Below are 19,269 nucleotides of genomic sequence, written 5' to 3' on the forward strand. Positions count from 1 at the left end.
CTGTAAATTTCCAGGGGATCTCAAAAGCAATTAAACACTCTTGGCGTTATCGAGTTCTCTTAACTATCGGAAAATACTCGCTTGATAAGATTAAATTCCATTTTCAGAAGTATGTACAAAGAAGTGCTATAAGAATATTGTCTGCCAGAAGAACAGTCCAATGAGGGTTATACACGTATATTCCACTGGATTCGACAAACCTTAAGAGAACAAGACTCCTAGTACTTCTTCAGATGGCAGGGAGACATTTTTCTCCACGTCTTCCGTGACTGACTAACCAGCAAAAAGATTATGCCTTAGCAAAAGTGTCACATTACAACTAACAGAGTAGTATCCACGTTTAACAACCAGTGCACTAAACCAAAGAAAGCAGTTTCACTGAGAAGCGTTAAACGCAACAGAAGCTCACTGTAATTAAATGAGGAAATTCATAGGGTCTTTCGAGAGCACATACGCACATGAAGTCCGATGAACAGACAGTAAGAAAGACTTAGTTTCCGAACTACGTCGTATCGAGTATCCATACAAAGTGGCAGGAACACAAATGGGGGACATTCCAGAACGGTTGTGGTCGCAGATAATCCTCAGAAGAGTGTCTTCACTACACGGGCAGTCTTCGTCTCGTTGTTCAACTGGTTAAGATGGTCGTTAACTTTCATATATCCAGGTACACGATAAACGGCTTCAAAAATAGGTATGCACTACGCGAGGCACAAACACTTGTATCGGCGTGTAACATGTAGTACGTCTTTCGATAGAAGGTCAAGTTGCTCTCAGACTGGTAGGTGTATAGATTGTCAAGAATAACAACTAGCAGACGAAAAGAAGAGGGCAAGTGTACATTGTCGTTTCCTATCAATGGAAGAGCTGCATTTCTCTTAAAAACTGCATATTCGTTTTAAGCCAAAATATGTATCTTTTGGTCACTCGAACAAATTTTCAAGTTATGAAAAAAAAAAAAAGAAAGGAGCATCATTAAGGCTGCACATCTGGGATGAAACATGTTTGATATACAAAAACGAAGACACAAATAACCAATATGCAATGGTGCACGTAAGTTATCGGCACTTGGTGTTAAGATAACCAGCTGACTGTAAATATAATGACTTGCAATGTAAAGAGCGTAAATGGACGAAAAGGCCCGTTGTCATTGGACGCAATCGGCGGTCACCGGAGCTAGTCACAATCTTCAAGTATCTACGAGATTCTAATCGGAACGATTTAAGACTAAATGATTTCATAAATCTAAGCGTGAGGAAGGAAGGCAAATGCCACACTCGGATTTATTGGAACAATCCTAAAGATGTGTAATTCAGGCACGAAAGGGGTCGCTTATAAATCGAGTTCGTGAGAATAATTTCGGTCCGGAGAAAGTAATGCTGAACGATTTGTCACATGTTTGTTCAGTGAGCGTGACCGTGATGTACGACGGAAATGTTTAACTGCAGTGGGCGACGTTATAAGAGGGATGGTATGCACTGCGGAAAGCTTGTAGTAGCAAACTTACGATGGCTGAAGTTCCGAAACGATTCAAGAGCTGCATTAATTCAACGAACGTGTATCTCGCGTTAAGATCAAGACGTTACAATTGTATAATTTTGGACCCATATTTATGGTTCCGTAGCTCAGTGTGAGAATACCGGACTAAAAATCTACAGATCCGACGCTCGATACCTGACGGTCCTATAATATTTATCGTCATTTCTTTCACTTCTGGGGACGACAAGAACCACGGCTGTTCAGGATCCACTTTCTGCTATACGCCCATTGTAACTGGCTGGTGAAATCCGTTGAAAGGTCACGTTATGTATATAAATGAACTACTAGATAATGTCGGAAGTTCCACGAGGCTTTTCGCGGTTATTACTGTTGTATAGAAGTCGCAACACTAGAAAATTGCAGCGAAATGCAGGAAGACCTGCAGTGGATCGACAGTTGATGCAGAGATTGACAGCTTACCCTCGATATACGCAAATGTAATGTATTGCGTAACAGAAAACTGGCCACTGTACGATTACACAACACTGCAGAGCAATCACTGGGAACAGTTACTTTCATAAAATATTTCGGAGTATGCGTAGGGAACTATTTAAAGTGGAACCACCCCATAAAACAAATCGCTGGCAAGGCAGATTCATTGGAAGAATCTACAGAAAAGTATTCCTTCCACAAAGGAGCTAGCTTATAAAACCGTTTTTAGACCAACACGTTAATACTGCTGGTCCGACTGGCATCGATACAAGATAAGCTTGATGGAGGAAATAGAGAATATCCGAAGAAGAGCAGCGCGTTTCGTTACAGGTACATTTAGTAAGGGCGAAAGCGTCGCGGAGATGCTCAGTCAACTCCAGTGGCAGGCGCTGCAAGAGATGCGTTCTGTACGACGGTGTGAAGGAACGAAGGAAGATTGAAATTCCGTCACCAGTGAGGTCATTAGAGATGAAACACACGCTCGGATTAACTGTAGGATTGGGGTGTGGTCTACCGACCGTGTACTGAGAGCGTTCGTTCCTAGAGTCAGTCAATATACAGGGTGTTCGTAAATTCCAGATTACAGACTTAGAGGACTTGTAGAGGGGAGTGAGTACATAATATTTTGAACAGGATCCCATGGCGAGAAATGTAAGCTAATGAAGTTATAGCCGCCGGCGACTTGGGTGATTCCGTGGTGAACTGTCTAGGATGATGGAGAAGGATAAATGTATCAATTTGAAGTTAGGATACATGCACCAGAAACTAAAGAGTCGGAAGTTAAAAGCAAAAAGCCTTCTTATACCTCTGACACTGGAATACATGTTCTGGTACTGATGTTGGCAAGATTGTTGGGCAAGCAACTTTCAGAGGTGATAGTATGGACCGAAACAAGGAAAAAATGTCCAGTAACCATGAGTTCTTAAGATGCATACATGAGGAGCCAAAAACACTTGTTCCTCTTCGCTACTGTGAAACACATCTCATCTATTGAAAAAGGGCACACAGCTCTTTAAAAATGCATTTTTGAGCCCATGTATACTAGACTTTTTTTCTTTTTATGGTCCATACTACCAGCTCTGAAAACTGCCAACCGTAATATCTTAGCAACAACATTATCGGTACATTTATTCCACTATCAAAGATATCAGAATAGCTTTCGATGATAACTGTTGAAGCGTTCGTTTCCGGTACTGGAAGCCTTATTTCAAATTGATACACTCAACTTTCTCCATCATTCTAGACAGTTTGTAACATCATCAGGGAATTATCTTGTATATACATAAATTTACAGGTCACGAGGCCGCAAAGTTTGAGACTCTGCATCGTCGTTGGATGACGTTTCCGGACATGGGTTCCTATTCAAAATTGCCTATTATGTACTCACTCCCCTCTGCAAGTATGTAACGGAAATTTCCAAACACTATGTATATTGCTTCCTTCTTTGTGTGCATTGCGGAGTGTCAATTAAGGTGAAGCGCTTCGAGTTCATACTTAGGCTCATCAACAGTCACTTCTCGAGAACCAGTCGCGGCTGGAAAAGGAAAAGCGGGAACTGACATACACAAAGCACCCTCCGCCATACGTCGAAAGGTGGCATACGGAGTATAGATGTAGATGTAGACCAAGTCTTGTGCATCACTGCGGTTTGGAACCAACCTTGGGGCTGATGACAGCCTCATTTACTTGCGCAGATATACCGAGTCTTTCTTCCCGCGTAATATCCGCGTACGGAACCAGTTGGGGAGAGAGGTGGCAGAGGGTGGGTGGGACGGGGATTATGACCCTCGTACAATGTACACCCTCCGTCAGACATCGTACAATGGCTTGCGGAGCAGAGAAGTAGATGCAAGGCGCCCTGACCAGAGCACGCTATGTGGGTGTCGCTCACCAAAGGTCCGCCTCCGGCGCCGGCGCCGTTCCTGTTGGGGGGCGGCAGCGGCGGGGCATGCGCGTGCTGCGACTGCCAGAAGCGCAGGTTGCCGCCTCCGCCGCCGCCGGAAGGGCTCCACTGCTGCTGCCGGCTCGACACTCCGTTGCTGCTGCCGTTAGACTCCGACGTGCCCCTCATTGTTGTGACGCGACCATCACTCTCGTCCACACCACACACTACCACGCCTGGCCTCCACCCCGAGTGGTCAGCTCCAAAGGGCCTACAGTCTTCCTATTTCTGTTTACAGGTATTTTCCTTTGCTAATCTCGCAGTATAAACGTTGACGGAACGGATAATAGGTTCCTTGTACACAGCTGCGTAATCGGCACCAGTAATAACCTCGCAAACCTTAGCACACTGGATCTATTGACCACATTCCGGCGATACTGTTACAGTGTTCGACTGCCTATGTAGCTGAATACTTTGTGGTGAAGTACATATGGAGGGCACTTCTACAGCAGAATCACCGCCATTTCACGCAGTTGTTAGTTTCGGTGTGGAGACCTACGAAAGAAACTGCCCTGTCCGCCTGGAGAATTACATTCTCGAAACACTGCGTCAGATTCACAGAAGAACAAACACGTACACACTGAGGGCACGCGCAAGCCCACAGCCGCGACCGCGCACCACGCTACCTGCAGACACGGCGCGCCGCTGACTGGCTGGCTGCTTGCGGCCCAGCTGTGGGTCAGCACCAGCCGTGACGTGACGGCGCCGCCACTGCCCTCTGGCGGCCACGGCGCTACCTGCCGCGCTACCTGCCTGCCGTGCCCGCGGGCTGCCAACAGCTGCTCCCGACGCGATAAGCGTCGCCTCGCGCCGACCGCCTACGTCGTCGACGTGACTGCACTTCTCCATGTCCCACCTGATCAAATTCCACGCACATACGATGCCGATTCCATTCGGTTACTGGGAAAATGATAACTCACTCTACGAAACTGCTCAGTTATCACGGATAAGATACAATCAGCTAGAAGTTATCTACAAGTTGCAGGCACCAGACTGCACTGATAAGAGTCCAAGGACAAGAAATGACAGAAAAATATGTGTATTAAAAAGGATATAAAAATTTTCTTCACGCCTTCCTCAGAGACAGTCTTCTCTCCTTCCATCTGACTGCGTAAGCGTAGACCAAAAGTGACTATAAATCAAAGAATCCGTGTCGACGGGAACTGAGACACATATGCCACACTTCAAGAAGAATATAATAATTCCAATCCCAAAGAAAACAGGTGTTGACAGATGTGAAAATTATCTAACTATCAGTTTAATAAGTCACGGCTGCAAAATACTAACGCGAATTCTTTCCAGACGAATGGAATAACTAGTAGAAGCCGACCTCTGAGAAGATCAGTTTGGGTTCCGTAGAAATATCGGAACACGTGAGGCAATACTGACCCTACGACTTATCTTAGAAGCTAGATTAAGGAAAGGCAAACCTACGTTTCTAGCATTTGTAGTCTTAGAAAAAGCTTTTGACAATGTTGACTGGAATACTCTCTTTCAAATTCTGAAGGTGGCAGGAGTGAAATACAGGAAGCGAAAGGCTATTTACAATCTGTACAGAAACCAGATGACAGTTATAACAATCGAGGGGCATGAAAGGGAAGCAGTGGTTGAGAAGGGAATGAGATAGGGCTGTAGCCTCTCCCCGATGTTATTCAATCTGTATACTGAGCAAGCAGTGAAGGAAACAAAAGAAAAATTCGGAGTAGGTATTAAAATCCATGGAGAAGAAATAAAAACTTTGAGGTTCGCCGATGACATTGTAATTCTGTCAGAGACAACAAAGGACTTGGAACAGCAGTTGAACGGAATGGATAGTGTCTTGAAAGGAGGATATAAGATGAACATCAACAAAAGCGAAACGATGATAATGGAATGTAGTCGAATTAAGTCAGGTGATGCTGACGGAATTAGATTAGGAAATGAGACACTTAAAGTAGTAAAGGAGTTTTGCTATTTGGGGAGCAAAATAACTGATGATGGTCGAAGTAGAGAGGATATAAAATGTAGACTGGCAATGGCAAGGAAAGCGTTTCTAAAGAAGAGAAATTTGTTAACATCGAATATAGATTTATGTATTAGGAAGTCATTTATGAAAGTATTTGTTTGGAGTGTAGCCATGTATGGAAGTGAAACATGGACGATAAATAGTTAGGACAAGAAGAGAATAGAAGCTTTCAAATGTGGTGCTACAGAAGAATGCTGAAGATTAGATGGGTAGATCACATAACTAATGAGGAGGTACTGAATAGAATTGGGGAGAAGAGGAGTTTATGGCACAACTTGACTAGAAGAAGGGATCGGTTGGTAGGACATATTCTGAGGCATCAAGGGATCACCAATTTAGTATTGGAGGGCAGCGTGGAGGGTAAAAATCGGAGGGGGAGACCAAGAGATGAATACGCTAAGCAGATTCAGAAGGATGTAGGTTGCAGTAGGTATTGGGAGATGATGAAGCTTGCACAGCATAGAGTAGCATGGAGAGCTGCATCAAACCAGTCTCTGGACTGAAGACCACAACAACAAGATAATAAATAAATTAGTAAGAGATGGTACTCATCCCCGATGGTACACAAAACATGTCAGAATACTGCAGCAGAAGCAACGAAAAAAGCACGCCAAATTTAAAAGGACGCAAAATCAAAATACTGACGAAGTTTTATGTAAGTTTGTAATTTAACCCATACTTCAATGCGAGAGGCTTTTAATATTTTCCGACATTCTCGAAATCTGGCAGGAAACCCAAAGAGATTCTGGTCGTACGTACAGTACACCAGCGGCACGACGCAATCAATACCTTCACCGCGCAATAACAATGGTGATGTTACTGATGACACTCCCACTAAACCAAAGATACTAAATACGGTTTTCCGAAATTCCTTCACAAAAGAAGATGAAGTAAATATTCCAGAATTCAAATCACGAACAACTGCCAACATGAGTAACTTAGACGTAGATATCCTCAGTGTAGCGAAGCAGCTTAAAGCAATTAAAAGAACCAAGGCCGCTGGTGCTGACTGTATACCAGTCAGGTTCCTTTCAGAGTATCCCATACAATAGCTCTACACTTAGCAAACATATACAACCGCTTGCTCGTACAAAAATCCGTACCCAAAGACTGGAAAGTTGCATAAGTCACACCACAGGAGAAATCCGCTAAGTTACACACCTGTATCACTAACATCGATTTGCGGTAGGCTTTTTGTGCATATACTGTGTTCGAACATTGTGTATTATCTCGAAGACAATGATTTATTGACAAATAGCCCACACGATTCAGAAAAATATAATTTTCACGAAGTGAGCTTCTGAGATGGGTTGTGAAGTTGATTTCAGGTTTTTCCAAACGGCTTTTTACACCGTTCCTCACACACGACTTCTAGTCAAATTTCGTGCTTATGGACGATCGTCTGATTTGTAAGACTGAGTTCGTGATTTCCTGTCAAAGGTCACAATGCGCAATAACTGGCAGAAAGTCAAGGAGTAAAAAATAAGTAATATCAGGAGTTCCCCCAAAGTAGTGTTACAGGTCCTCTGCTGTCCCTGATCTACATAACCGGTTGAAGAAACACTTTGAGCAGTTCCATAAGATTGTTTGCAGATGGTGCTGACATTTATCGTCTTGTGAAGTCATCAGGTGACAAAAATGAACTGCAAAATGATTTAGACAAAATATCTGTATTGCGCAAAAAGGAAAAACTGACTCTAAATAATGAAATTTGTAAACTCATCCACATGAGAAATAAAAGAAATTCGCTAAACTTCGGTTACATGACAAATCACACAAATCTGAAGGCAGTAAATTCAACCGAATACGGGATTACAATTATGAATAACTTAAATTGGAGGGACTAGAAAAATAATGTTTGGGACAAAGCAAACCAAACACTACGATTTATTGGGAGAACACGTAGAAAATGCAACAGGTCCACTTAGGAGATTGTCTACACCACGCTTGTCCGTCCTCTTCTGGAGGACTGCAATACGTCGTGGGATCCGTAACAGATAGGCTTGACGGAAGACATCGAAAAAGTTCAACGAAGGGCATCTCCTTTTGTATTTTTGCGAAATAGGGGAGAGTGTGCCACGGATATGATATACGAGTTGGGGGTGGCAATCATTAAAACAAAGGCGTTTTTCGTTGTGGCAGGACCTTCTCAAAAAATTTTAACTTTCTCCTCTGAGTGTGAAAATACTTTGTTGGTGTCTAGGTACATAGGGAGAAATGATATCATACTGAAATACGAGAAATCAGAGCTCGCACGGAAAGTTTAAATGCTCGTTTTTCCCGCGCGTTGTTCCCAGAGTGCAACGGTAGAGAAGTCGCTTGAAGGTGATTGAATGAATCCTTTGCCAGGCACTTAATCGTGAACTGCAGAGTTATCATGTCGATGTGGCCATCCCAAATAATTCAACATGCACGTTGATCAAGCTGTGAACGAAAACACAAACAAATTTGGATTGGGAACTGAAGTTCAGGTACAAGAAATAAAAACTTCGACGTTTCCTGATTTCACTGAAATTGCAAGAGACAGAAAGGTACACAAAGCGCCTCGTCATTCGTCTTGGACTGTGCTTAGTAGCTTTTTTTAACGTTTTTTGTTAACACTGCTGTACTCATTCTTGCACCTCGTTCCACTAACTGAACTTGCAGTACGCCTTTGACGCACCATAAGACACTGGCCGCAGCTTTCTTTGTTGAACTTTCTCTGTCACTATCAGTATTTTTAGGAAATGTATTCGCAATTGCGATTATGAACCACTATTGACTGTATATTGGAATAACGACAGTGAAAATTTCTGCTTGACCGGAACGCCAACCCGAATTTCCCGCTTTACATGAACGGTCGCCTTAACCGCTTCACCTATCCGTGCACGAATCACAGCCAGACCGAGATTTCCACATGTCGTCGTCATTGCGTCACAACTGCACACGTACGTTACATATATTCCCGTCCAGAAACACAATATTTATCGAGAATCTAGGACCTGGTATTGGGGAAGTAATACGAAATATTTTGCATTTCGACATAATTGTCATGAAGGAGTGGCTGAGTGAAATTTAAAATGTTTATTCGACACCACAAACGACCGTCAAGTCACAATTACTATAACATGCAAGGTTCCTGTACATCGTACTTCTGAATAATACAGGCCCTGCTATTTCGTTACTGTATCTAGCTTGGTGCTTCCAATTTTATGTTTGGTAGATTTACAGCGATTACTACGTCAAAGCTCAGGTATCAGAAGAAGGGAAACGCAACGTAGATAGCTGTATTACAGGGCATTTTTGAACACGTTTTTAACTATGGAAATCGCATTCCCGGCTTTACAGGAACAAATTAGTTACCACTGAGTTCCCCGAAACCTGATGTATATTTTTTACCATCTCGCCGTCTTTTTCTGTGTCAGTTATTAATATATTTTAGAATACCTGCTTCCCAACCGACAGAGCGTCTTCTAACAGGCCCCATTTCTGTTGGATAGAGTTTCCCTTCGCATATCCCCACTGTCTTTCTGACACATCAACATGATCTTCATCTTCTCTATTAAAACACACACTGAATGGTTTTTCAATGGTAAAGAAATTGTTTTCAATACCGTTAACTGCGCCTTCAAAAATCGGGACAGGTATACCGACAAACATCAAGCACTCCGTACTTAATCACTGCACAATATGTGCATGTGATCATCGGTTAAACCTGTCTACCAGCTGTCTCCTGACATTTACGTGAACACTATGGTTATAATGTTTTCGATCAATCACAATAATCGGAAATTAATGGATTTTAAATAAGAGAAAAAGTTCTGTCTTGTGTGTTACAATTTTAACATTGACTAAGCGATTAACTAATTATCTCTTTCGATATTAACTGACTGGATAATCGTGTAGAAAGATAGAACACAGTTTTCATAACAACACGAACGCACAAAATCCACACAGAATTCTTATGACACAGAAAAGCGCTTTCCACAGCAGTCTGGTCTGACAATTACGAATTACGCAGCCGGGCGCAACGGCGGAGAACTTGCCGAGCCATGGCAGCGAGTTACGGCTTTGCAGCGAGAAACGTGTTACGTAACGATGAAATACTTTGAACTTACCTAACGCTGGAACGCCGAAATGCTGTGCAAGAGAAATCCCGGCGTAGTTTCCCCTGGCGCGCTTCCTATAAAATGCCAAGGGGCTGTTCAAAGCAAAAGTCTTATCAAGTGCGATTCGAACCTTTCACTCTTAACACAGTACTGAGCTTCCAAATATTTTATTATCGCCTATAAAATACAGTGGTTACTATAAAAAAATTACGGAGCGGTAATATTGGTCAAGTATCGCGCTAAAAGAAAGAATTTTGTTCATTAGAAAGGACAGTATGTATTACAGTACTTCCTGACATACGGTACCGGTCGTGTCTTTGACTTGCGAGATACGGAAGCACCTCACGGCTTAGTGAGTTCAAAGCCCACAGGGAACTGAAGTTTACTGACAGATTAAAATTGCGTACTTGAGCAGAATTCGAGCCAGGGCCTTGTCCACTGGGGAAAACGATCTAGCAGCTGAGCTATCGAGGCATGATTCACGTCCCACGCTCACATCTTTCCTCTCCCAACATCTCTTTCCTACATTCTATTCGCCGTTCACGCACTTAACCCGACAAAACATAAAATCTCCTTGCTTACTATAGCGTTTCTCAATAATTCTTTTCACTTAAAGGCCAAGAACAGAGGGAGTGCAGGTCTACCTGAGTCCGAAAAAGATATTACGAAATGATTCCCAATTACCTCTCTGTTGAAAACTGTCTGCATTTCTGTTACTTCTTGTTCTATTTTAAGAACTTTAAAGTACTTGTTGCACTTAACTGCTGAGTTCTTGTGCCTCGTGAACTGGTTATGGTCCACAAATCCCATCGACATAGTACCGAAATCTTTTGTCGGATTCAGGTTATGTTATCTTTGGATTCGAAATTAATGAGCATCTAATCCTCGTAATCGATTACTCTATTACCTGGATCACACTTACATTTATAGTTTATTACGGACCTTGGGCATCAACGGTCCCCTTATTCGCTCCAATTATGCACCACCACGACACACTCGTTCCTCCACCCTCCCCCCTCTCCCCACGCCTACCCCCCCCCCCCCCCCCCCCACCACCACCTCTCTTCCAAACACCTCACAGAAGCAAAAACACTGAAGCTGGTTTTTCCTTGTAATATGATGCATATGACTATGTAGAAAAGATAAAGTCGGTGTTTGTAGCAAGCATGCGTTCTCTCTCCATAATGAACATAGGACAAACTGAGGATACTCGAGGATTAATATTAAGCGCAGTGTAAATTGGGCTGCACACAAAGCTACAACTTGGACGAAGATTCAGCACTAGAAAAATATGAATTTTCCTGTTCCACTTGCGAATGGAACATGAAAAGAAAGACCAGCGACAAACATAAGCTCTAATTTGTGTTCTTTTCTCGTCGTGGTTATTTCGTGAGAAATAATATGTTTCGCTACTCTTGATGGGACGGTATCGTAATTTTAGCAACAATTCTTTCGATGTTGCACAACGCCTCTCTTATAGCATCTACCACTGAAGTTTGTTGAACATCTGCATAACGCTTCTCACGCTTACTAAACGATCCCATGGTCAGTCGTGTCGTTCTTAACTGGATCTTTCTCTCCCCCCTCCATCTCTTCCTGCCCCCCCCTCCCCCTGTTAATCCAACCTGTTAAAGGCCTCAGACTGATGAATATTCTCCCGAATCGGTCGAATAAGTATTTTGCAAGGTTCAAATAGTTCAAATGGCTCTGGGCACTATGGGACTTAACTTCTGAGGTCATCAGTCCCCTAGACCTTAGAACTACTTACACCGAACTAACCTAAGGACATCACACACATCCATGCCCGAGGCAGGATTCGAACCTGCGACCGTAGCGGTCACGCGGTTCCAGACTGAAGCGCCTACAACCGCAGGCCACACCGGCCGGCCGATGGATTACATTTGCTTACGATTCTTCCAATTAATCTCATGGATCTACTTTTTCTAAAATTAGTTTTAAGTGTTCATTGCGTTCGTAATCGAACAATAATGGATCTTATCCCTGTTTATGCTCAATACGTCACACTTACTTACGTTCAAGATCAACTGCGAGTCCCTGCGTCAGCAACGATCCTCCGAAGTCTTTCTTGCATTTCATTACCGTCTTCTAGCGTTGCAGTGTTTTTATAGACAACAGCTTTGTCTGTGAACCGTCTCATGGAGTTTCCGACTTGCGCACTAGATAACTTACACAGGGTGTACATAAAGTCCGGGAACACTTTCAATTGTTTATTGCAAAAGAACCAAACACTGTACAGATATCATACATGTCATTTTGAAGACACAACCTGAAAAAAAATTTCTTCATGTATATCGCCGATAGTCAGCGTTAGTCGCACACATGGCGCGGAGCTTTCTGTGTGTTGGAGTTCGACCAAAACAAAGTGTGCTACAGCTGTTCAACGGATGTCTAGAACAAAATGTGGTAAGAAGCCACCAACAAGGAACGCCACTAGCACAAAAAAATACGGGAAGCGACTGCCACAGTCGACGATGCCATGCTGAGACAGATATGGCAAGAATTCTATTACCGTATTGACGTCTGCCGGGAACTCATGGTTCGCGTATCGAATGTTTGTAAAACAAAATTTCAAAGCTTCTCTTCAAAATGCCATATGTATGACATACGTACAATGTTTAGTTCTTGTGCAATAAATAATTGAAAGTGTTCCCGGACTTTATGTACACCCTGTACATTTTTAATAAATATTTATATGCGGTAAACAATAGCGTTATTATAGCGCATCTTGGAGTATTCCTGGAATCACCATTACATTCACCAATTTCGCCCCGTTAAGAATGACGCGTTGAGTTTCATCTGGTAGTAATTCCTAAATCCAGTAAGAAATCTAGTCTGATAATCGGGAAGTTCACGTTTCGTTCATTACAAAACAATGAAGAAGTACGTCTAAAGGCTTTCGGAAGTCGAGGAACACGGCATCAAAGTGGGCGTCGTTGTCTATCGCGCTCTGCATTTCACTGAACAGAGCGAGCTGTTTTTCACAACGTATCTTTTTACGGAATCCATGCTGATTTTTACAGAAGAAATTCTCGTTCTCCAAAAACGTCGTAATGTGTCGGTATAAAACATGGAGCATACTTCTACCACAGATTGCCCTCAGCGATACAGGCCTACAGCTATGTCCGACGACCCATCTTGAAAACGGAAATGACCAGGCCCTTCTTTCAATCGTTTAGTACTCTACGTTACTCCAGGAACCTAGATAAATTGCTAGAATGGGAGCAAGTCCTTTCGCATTATCTCTGTACAGTCTCATGGTTACGTCACTCGGTTTTCTATTTCGCGGCCAGTTACCTCACAACACTGTTTTACAATCCGATCGACATGTACAGTCGTTCCCATATCCTTTACAGCTTAGACCTTAACTCTTACACAGGCTGTAAAAAAAACTACGTATACGAATTTGTAGTTATTTGAGAAGACTGTATCCAGAATTGTTTCGAGGCGAAGGTTACCACATGATGCCACCTTTCAAACGTTTAATGGCCACCTCGTGGAAGAGTATCTGACGGGAGACTCATACACCTAGCAGTGTGCGAGCAGTCCAGTTTGAGGAAGCTGTGTTACAGCACGAACACATGAACCATAGCCAAAGAACTAAGTACATCCAAAACCAATGTGTGGAACGTCCTGCATCACACGGGCATGCGTATATTCAAATATCAGATGGTGCAAGACCTATCAGCTGATGATTTCCCCAACGTGTGGAATTCTGCCAATGGTATCCATACCACATTGTAAACAAACTTGACTTCCAAATATGTATTTTGTTTACGTTGCCTTCACTAAGGAAGGCGTATTCAACAGCCACGGAAGCCATGTCTGGGAGTTCGAAAATCTTTAGGGAACTCTTGTGTTTTACTATCAATAGGAATTTACCATAAATATGTGCGCAAGTGTTGTTCACGACCATCCGACTGGGCAATATTCCCTGCCTAACACGTTCGGTGGAGGAAATTACCCTATACTTCTATGTGAAGTATGCCGGAAATATTGGAAAAGTCCCGCTAGCAGTCAAGAAACTGTTATGGTTCGTGCATGGCGGTGTCCTACCACATTTTTCCGTTGATCCCCGACAATATTTAGACAATGTTTTTCCCAGTTGTTGGATTGGGAAGGAATGGGCCGGTTACCATGCCCACCACATTTTCCCGATCTCACTCCTAATGAGTTCTTTTTGCAGCGGGGGTGGGGGCGAGAAGCGTTGGGGGTTTGGGACACCGATAGCCACTCCACCGAATTAGCTGGTAGCCGTTTGACTGAAGCTGCAGCCATTATTCGTGAAACACATGGTTGCTCTGAGAGTGTTAGATAATTATTAGCATGGAGGTGCGAGTTGTGCAGTATTGTACATGGACGGCATTTTGAACAACATTTGTAAAACAATACTCTTCACACGACAGTCTGAACACCGTCTCTGGAGATCAGTAGCGTCCAAAGCTTTAAGTAACCCGAGTGGAGAAACGGTGCACATGTGAAATTTATATCACCTGAAAAACTTTCTTTTTATCTCCTCTAAACAGTCCAACGCTTTATATAGGTAGTATTTTTACACCCTGTATGAACAGCACGACAAACAATGGGTTTCGTGAGGCCAAAAATCTTTTCGTCCCACTGCATCACATTGCCACCTACCGCGTATTCTTTTCAGTAGCAGTAACACGACTTTGATATCATCTTCCTGCAATGACGGAGAGCTGTATGATATCCCTACCTTCAAAAAACAAAGATTTGTACTCTTGTTTTTGCAATAAACTTACGATATAAAAATGTAGTTCACAGAGTGGCAATGCATTATTTCTGAGGAAGTTGCAGAGAAATTCTGTCTATCTAAAAAGGGAGATGTGTTCTCACGTCGCAGGTCGTCAAGAGGCAGCTGAAAAAAAAATCTTTCCTCTGTAGAAGAACGACAGCCGAGACTGTTTTACTATTCGCGACAAAATCTTTCGAGAACTTTTTACGGCTATGTGCTACTATCAGCCCCTGTTGGAGTTCTGCAGCAATATGGTCACAGGAAACGAACGGGTGAAAGCCGTTCGAGGAAACGCCTACTTGATAATGGGCAGAGTTGAGTCGAGCTGAGTTCAGGGAAGGAAAGGTGACAGCAAAACGGCCGAGACAGCGGCTGCTGGCGATAGCAGCCTGCCTGCCCAGCTTATCAATCTAGCCCAGGCCGTGCGGCGCCGCCGACTGCTGACACTTCCAAGTCGTAACCAATGGGTCTTACCGACCGCCGCGCTGGCCCTGTGTGTGTGTGTGTGTGTGTGTGTGTGTGTGTGTGTGTGGCACACAGCCTATTGTACTGTAAGCACTGGGGGTCGGAGACCTTTGAACATATGCGGGCAGGTCTCATTTCCATTCTAAAGATATAGCGCCCCACCATAAACGTAAAATGGCTGTGGGCCGGCGTTTCCCAGTGTCTCGCAAGTCACCAGTGACGAAATCACCACGGCAGTGGGCAAAAGTACACGCCGTACTGCGATTTTAGCACCCCGAGAAAACGCTTAACGATAACACGCAATTTCAACAGCGACTGCGTGTTATTCCTCACAGATAGGAAACGGAAAAGTATCTTCACTTCTGGGTAACCAGTATTTCGATCCCGATACCGATAGTTCTTTACTTGATACCTCTCAACAGATTCTTTTACTCATACAGCAGGTATCGTATCAAATTTCTTCGAAACTATTAATTTAATTTTCATTATTTACCCACAGGTTTTGCTGTATGACTCAGTTCCAGCATTTTCAACAAGCGAACGTGCGAGCACCAACAGGTCAACAGCGGAACGACCGAGAGACTGTTAGAGGACACATGCGACGCTACACTAATCTTGGCAGTGTTCCGTTCCCAGTTCTTTCACTTGGAACCCCATCGTTTCTGTAATTCGAATTACTTGTTTCTCTTCGTAATGTTGTTTAAAGCGGTTCAACCGCAAGAATTACTATATGAACAGACAGAATGACACTACTAAAACTGAAACTTCCCTTATTTCGAGAAACTAGATAGTAATGAAATGAGTGAAAAAGCTGTTTATAAGATTTGAAGTCTTCGGGGAATACTTCAAACATGTGTGACATGACCGATGCATATAGCTTCATGGTTATGTATCAGTTCAGATATTTATTTCATAAATAAAAGCGGGAACTACAAACTTTTGCAAGGAGGGTGAAAGTTCTGATGTATGGGAGTGACTCACCGGTATAATTTTAGTTCACTGTCCAGTGTAGGCAGAAAGCTTTTTTTTAAGGACATCACACACATCCATGCCCGAGGCAGGATTCGAATATGCGACCGTAGCAGCAGCTCGGTTCCGGACTGAAGCGCCTAGAACTGCTCGGCCACAGCGGCCGGCAGAAAGCTTTCACACAGCCTCAACACTTGGGTAGCAGACACTAGGCGGGCTCCCAGGGACGCGTGGGGTACTCCACCTGGCGAATTCTCTACTGGGGATTTCCTGGCACAAATGTCTATGCGCGGCTGCAGGATCGCCTATGATCCAAAGTGCCTACTTAAGTTGTGACAAGTGCCTTGTCTTCCTCGATGTCAACAGCAATAACGCCTTCAGCTTTCCTCACAATATGAAAAATTCTCACTATCAACATAATAATTTGATCGACCAACTAAGTGTATTGTCCAAGCTACTGCTGATACATAAAAAAATAGTTTTTAGTTAATCGAGTTTTAAAAATTACGGCAATTAAAAAGCTCTCATCGGAAATCATATCATAGCAAGGTGGTCTACTATGATAAGCTGGATTTGAGGGAGATTTCACTTTAAATACTTTTACAGATTGCAAAGTCATGTTTTTTTTCAGTTCGTGTTACGCCCTTCTATTGTAAACGGGCACATTTTATACTGCTTTCCAAATAACGGGCCAGTGGTGGAAAAATGTCTGTATGTACCTAATCTTTCTATCAAAGATAAGTATCGATACCACGAGGCATCGATTTATGAAGCCTATACTTTTTTACGATAGAGCCGGGCGGATAGCTAAGAGCGTTAATTTTGGGAAGTGTACCTTCCCCGGATCGAAGCCGTCTCGCCCATTAACGACTAGGGCTGGTGAACCAGCCTGCCTGGATGTGGTTTTTGGGCTGTTCATCCCCCATCCAACTAGGTGAATATCACGCTAGTGCCCATGTCCCGCTTCAGAGAGACGCTACACAAACGTTTAGAAAGCGCTCTCACTGTTTAACTCAAATTTATTCTCAATGCAGACGAATGTGGTACAAGATTATCGTCCCGTGAGGAAAGGTGGCATTACGAAGGAAGAGCATCGGGCCACCAATTCCGACGAACGCTGCCAAAATCCATATAACAATGCCGACCCCGTAGCAGAAACGGTAAATGTAAAGTGCCCTCCGCCACACAACGTTGGGTGACTTGCGGAGTATAAATTTAGATGTAGATGTAGAGGAAGAAGAAGATTCTTTTCTTTCGACACTATTGTAAGGACGACACGGCGTCCGTGGTTACAGGTATGATGCCACTGTGTGGTTGGTGGCAAAAAGTCAGTCTCCACATAGAAAGGTCTGCTATTGAATCTGCAGTCGACCCTAAAGATTACTTCTGTCATATATCGCTTCTTTTACCTCTAGTATTTTGTTTATTAATATGAAAAATGTAATTCTGCATCGTGTTTAGGGGTAACGTTACACCGTAGTTTCTCCTATAACTGGCTGACTAAGTCAGTCAGGTTGGAAAGGAAGGAAAGGAGATTGCGGTTTAACAACCATTCAACGACGAGGTCGCTAGAGATGGAGCACAAGCTGGAATACAGCAAATGGTGGAAGACCAAATCGGTCGTGCCCTTTCAAAAGAATTGCTAGGGCATTAGGCTTAAGCGATTTAAGGAAATCACGCGAAAGCATGTAATATCAATGGCCGAACGTTTCTTTTAGCCGTCGGCCTAAACAATACGAGTTCAGAGTCTTAACTATTGCGCTCCCTCGCTCGGTTACACAGGTGAAAAGTTTAGAATTTAGTTTAGGGTACTGCATGTGGATCATAGCATTGTACGGAAGCGAATTATGGACTGTGGGAAAACCGGAAAAGAAGAGAATCGAAGCGTTTGAGATGTTGTGCTGTAGAAGACTGTAGAACATCAGGTGGACTGGTAAGATAGAAATGCAGTAGCTCACCGCAGAATCGGCAAAGACAGAACCTGTGAAAAACAAGAAGGGACAGGACATGTATTAAGCCATCATGGAATAATGTCCATGGTACTTGAGGAAGCAGTAGAAGTAAAAACTATAGGTGGAGACAGATATTGGAATGTAACCAACAAACAATTTAGGACGATGGATCAAAGTGCTACTCTGAGAAGAAGAAACTGGCACGGAAGAATTATGACCGAGCTTGATGACCCAAAATAAATTGCCGTAATATCAGAAAATCGGTAACTATGCGTCTTCCCTTCCTTCCCTTTCTAACCGAAAGCTTTAGGTGAACCTGCTCTTCCTCCTACAGGTTTCAAAATGGCTACCTCGGAAAAGAGCGCCGAGCGCTAGTGTGGTGCTGCATAGTCAGCTATATAGTCACAATATTGGGAACTGAAACCTTAGACAATATGTTTTTACTTAATGTCTATTTTTTTCTGTATCTCTCATTGGTCCCGCTTCTCCTTCAGCCGCTTCGTTTTTGTCGTAAGATTCCTTTTTCTTCTGCCATCTGCTCAAGCAAATTGTTAGAATTAGATAATACTACTTCAAACGTGTGTAGCCATTACCTGCTATGTAGAAACACGCATTTGCATCTAATAAAGTATAAGTATGTGTTCTGATGAGACTAAGGGCCCGACGATCTTATTAGGCAGGGTAAACACCCGACAAAGTAAACGAACAAGGCTTAGTTTCACAATCACAAAATACGAAACATTGATTGTATCGCAAATCCATGTAGGAGACGGGACAAACTTTTGTGGCATTCAACATTTTCCTCGCCAGCCAGAAAGAGGACGACTTTTGGCAATAAATTTGCTACAGTCCTTCAAACTTTCTCTTTTCCGATGAAATACTCTGAAGCACAGTAGGTAGCAAAATAAACTATTCGTGCACATTGATGATGATAATGATTACGATGATAACTGAGTATCTGATCGCTGGACCAAGAAAATGACTTGTCAGGTACTCTGTAACGTATTACAGCCTGCAGCCTAAAATCTTAGGCTGGTTTCCAGACAAACAGAGTTTCATAAGTTTTACCACACTCATCTCGTAGTCAGGTAAAACGGAGGGTA

General features: G+C 43.1%; 1 protein-coding gene across 6 annotated transcripts in view; it reads right to left on the bottom strand.

Annotated features, from left to right (window-relative positions):
- The window catches only part of LOC126336662 (serine/threonine-protein kinase 26), a 703,591-nt gene that overhangs the window by 174,368 nt on the left and 509,954 nt on the right, over positions 1-19,269 (bottom strand). Inside the window, exon 1 of one of the 6 annotated variants that reach the window (XM_050000603.1) lies at positions 3,863-4,624. The exons of the other annotated variants lie outside the window; for them this stretch is intronic. Within the exon in view, the coding sequence (XP_049856560.1) occupies positions 3,863-4,042 (180 nt within the window). The 5' untranslated portion in view covers positions 4,043-4,624. Of the gene's footprint in view, positions 1-3,862; positions 4,625-19,269 lie in introns of those variants that run through there. 6 annotated transcript variants of the gene reach the window in all.

Source organism: Schistocerca gregaria, chromosome 2 (assembly GCF_023897955.1).
Source record: "Schistocerca gregaria isolate iqSchGreg1 chromosome 2, iqSchGreg1.2, whole genome shotgun sequence".
Lineage (NCBI taxonomy): Eukaryota > Metazoa > Arthropoda > Insecta > Orthoptera > Acrididae > Schistocerca > Schistocerca gregaria.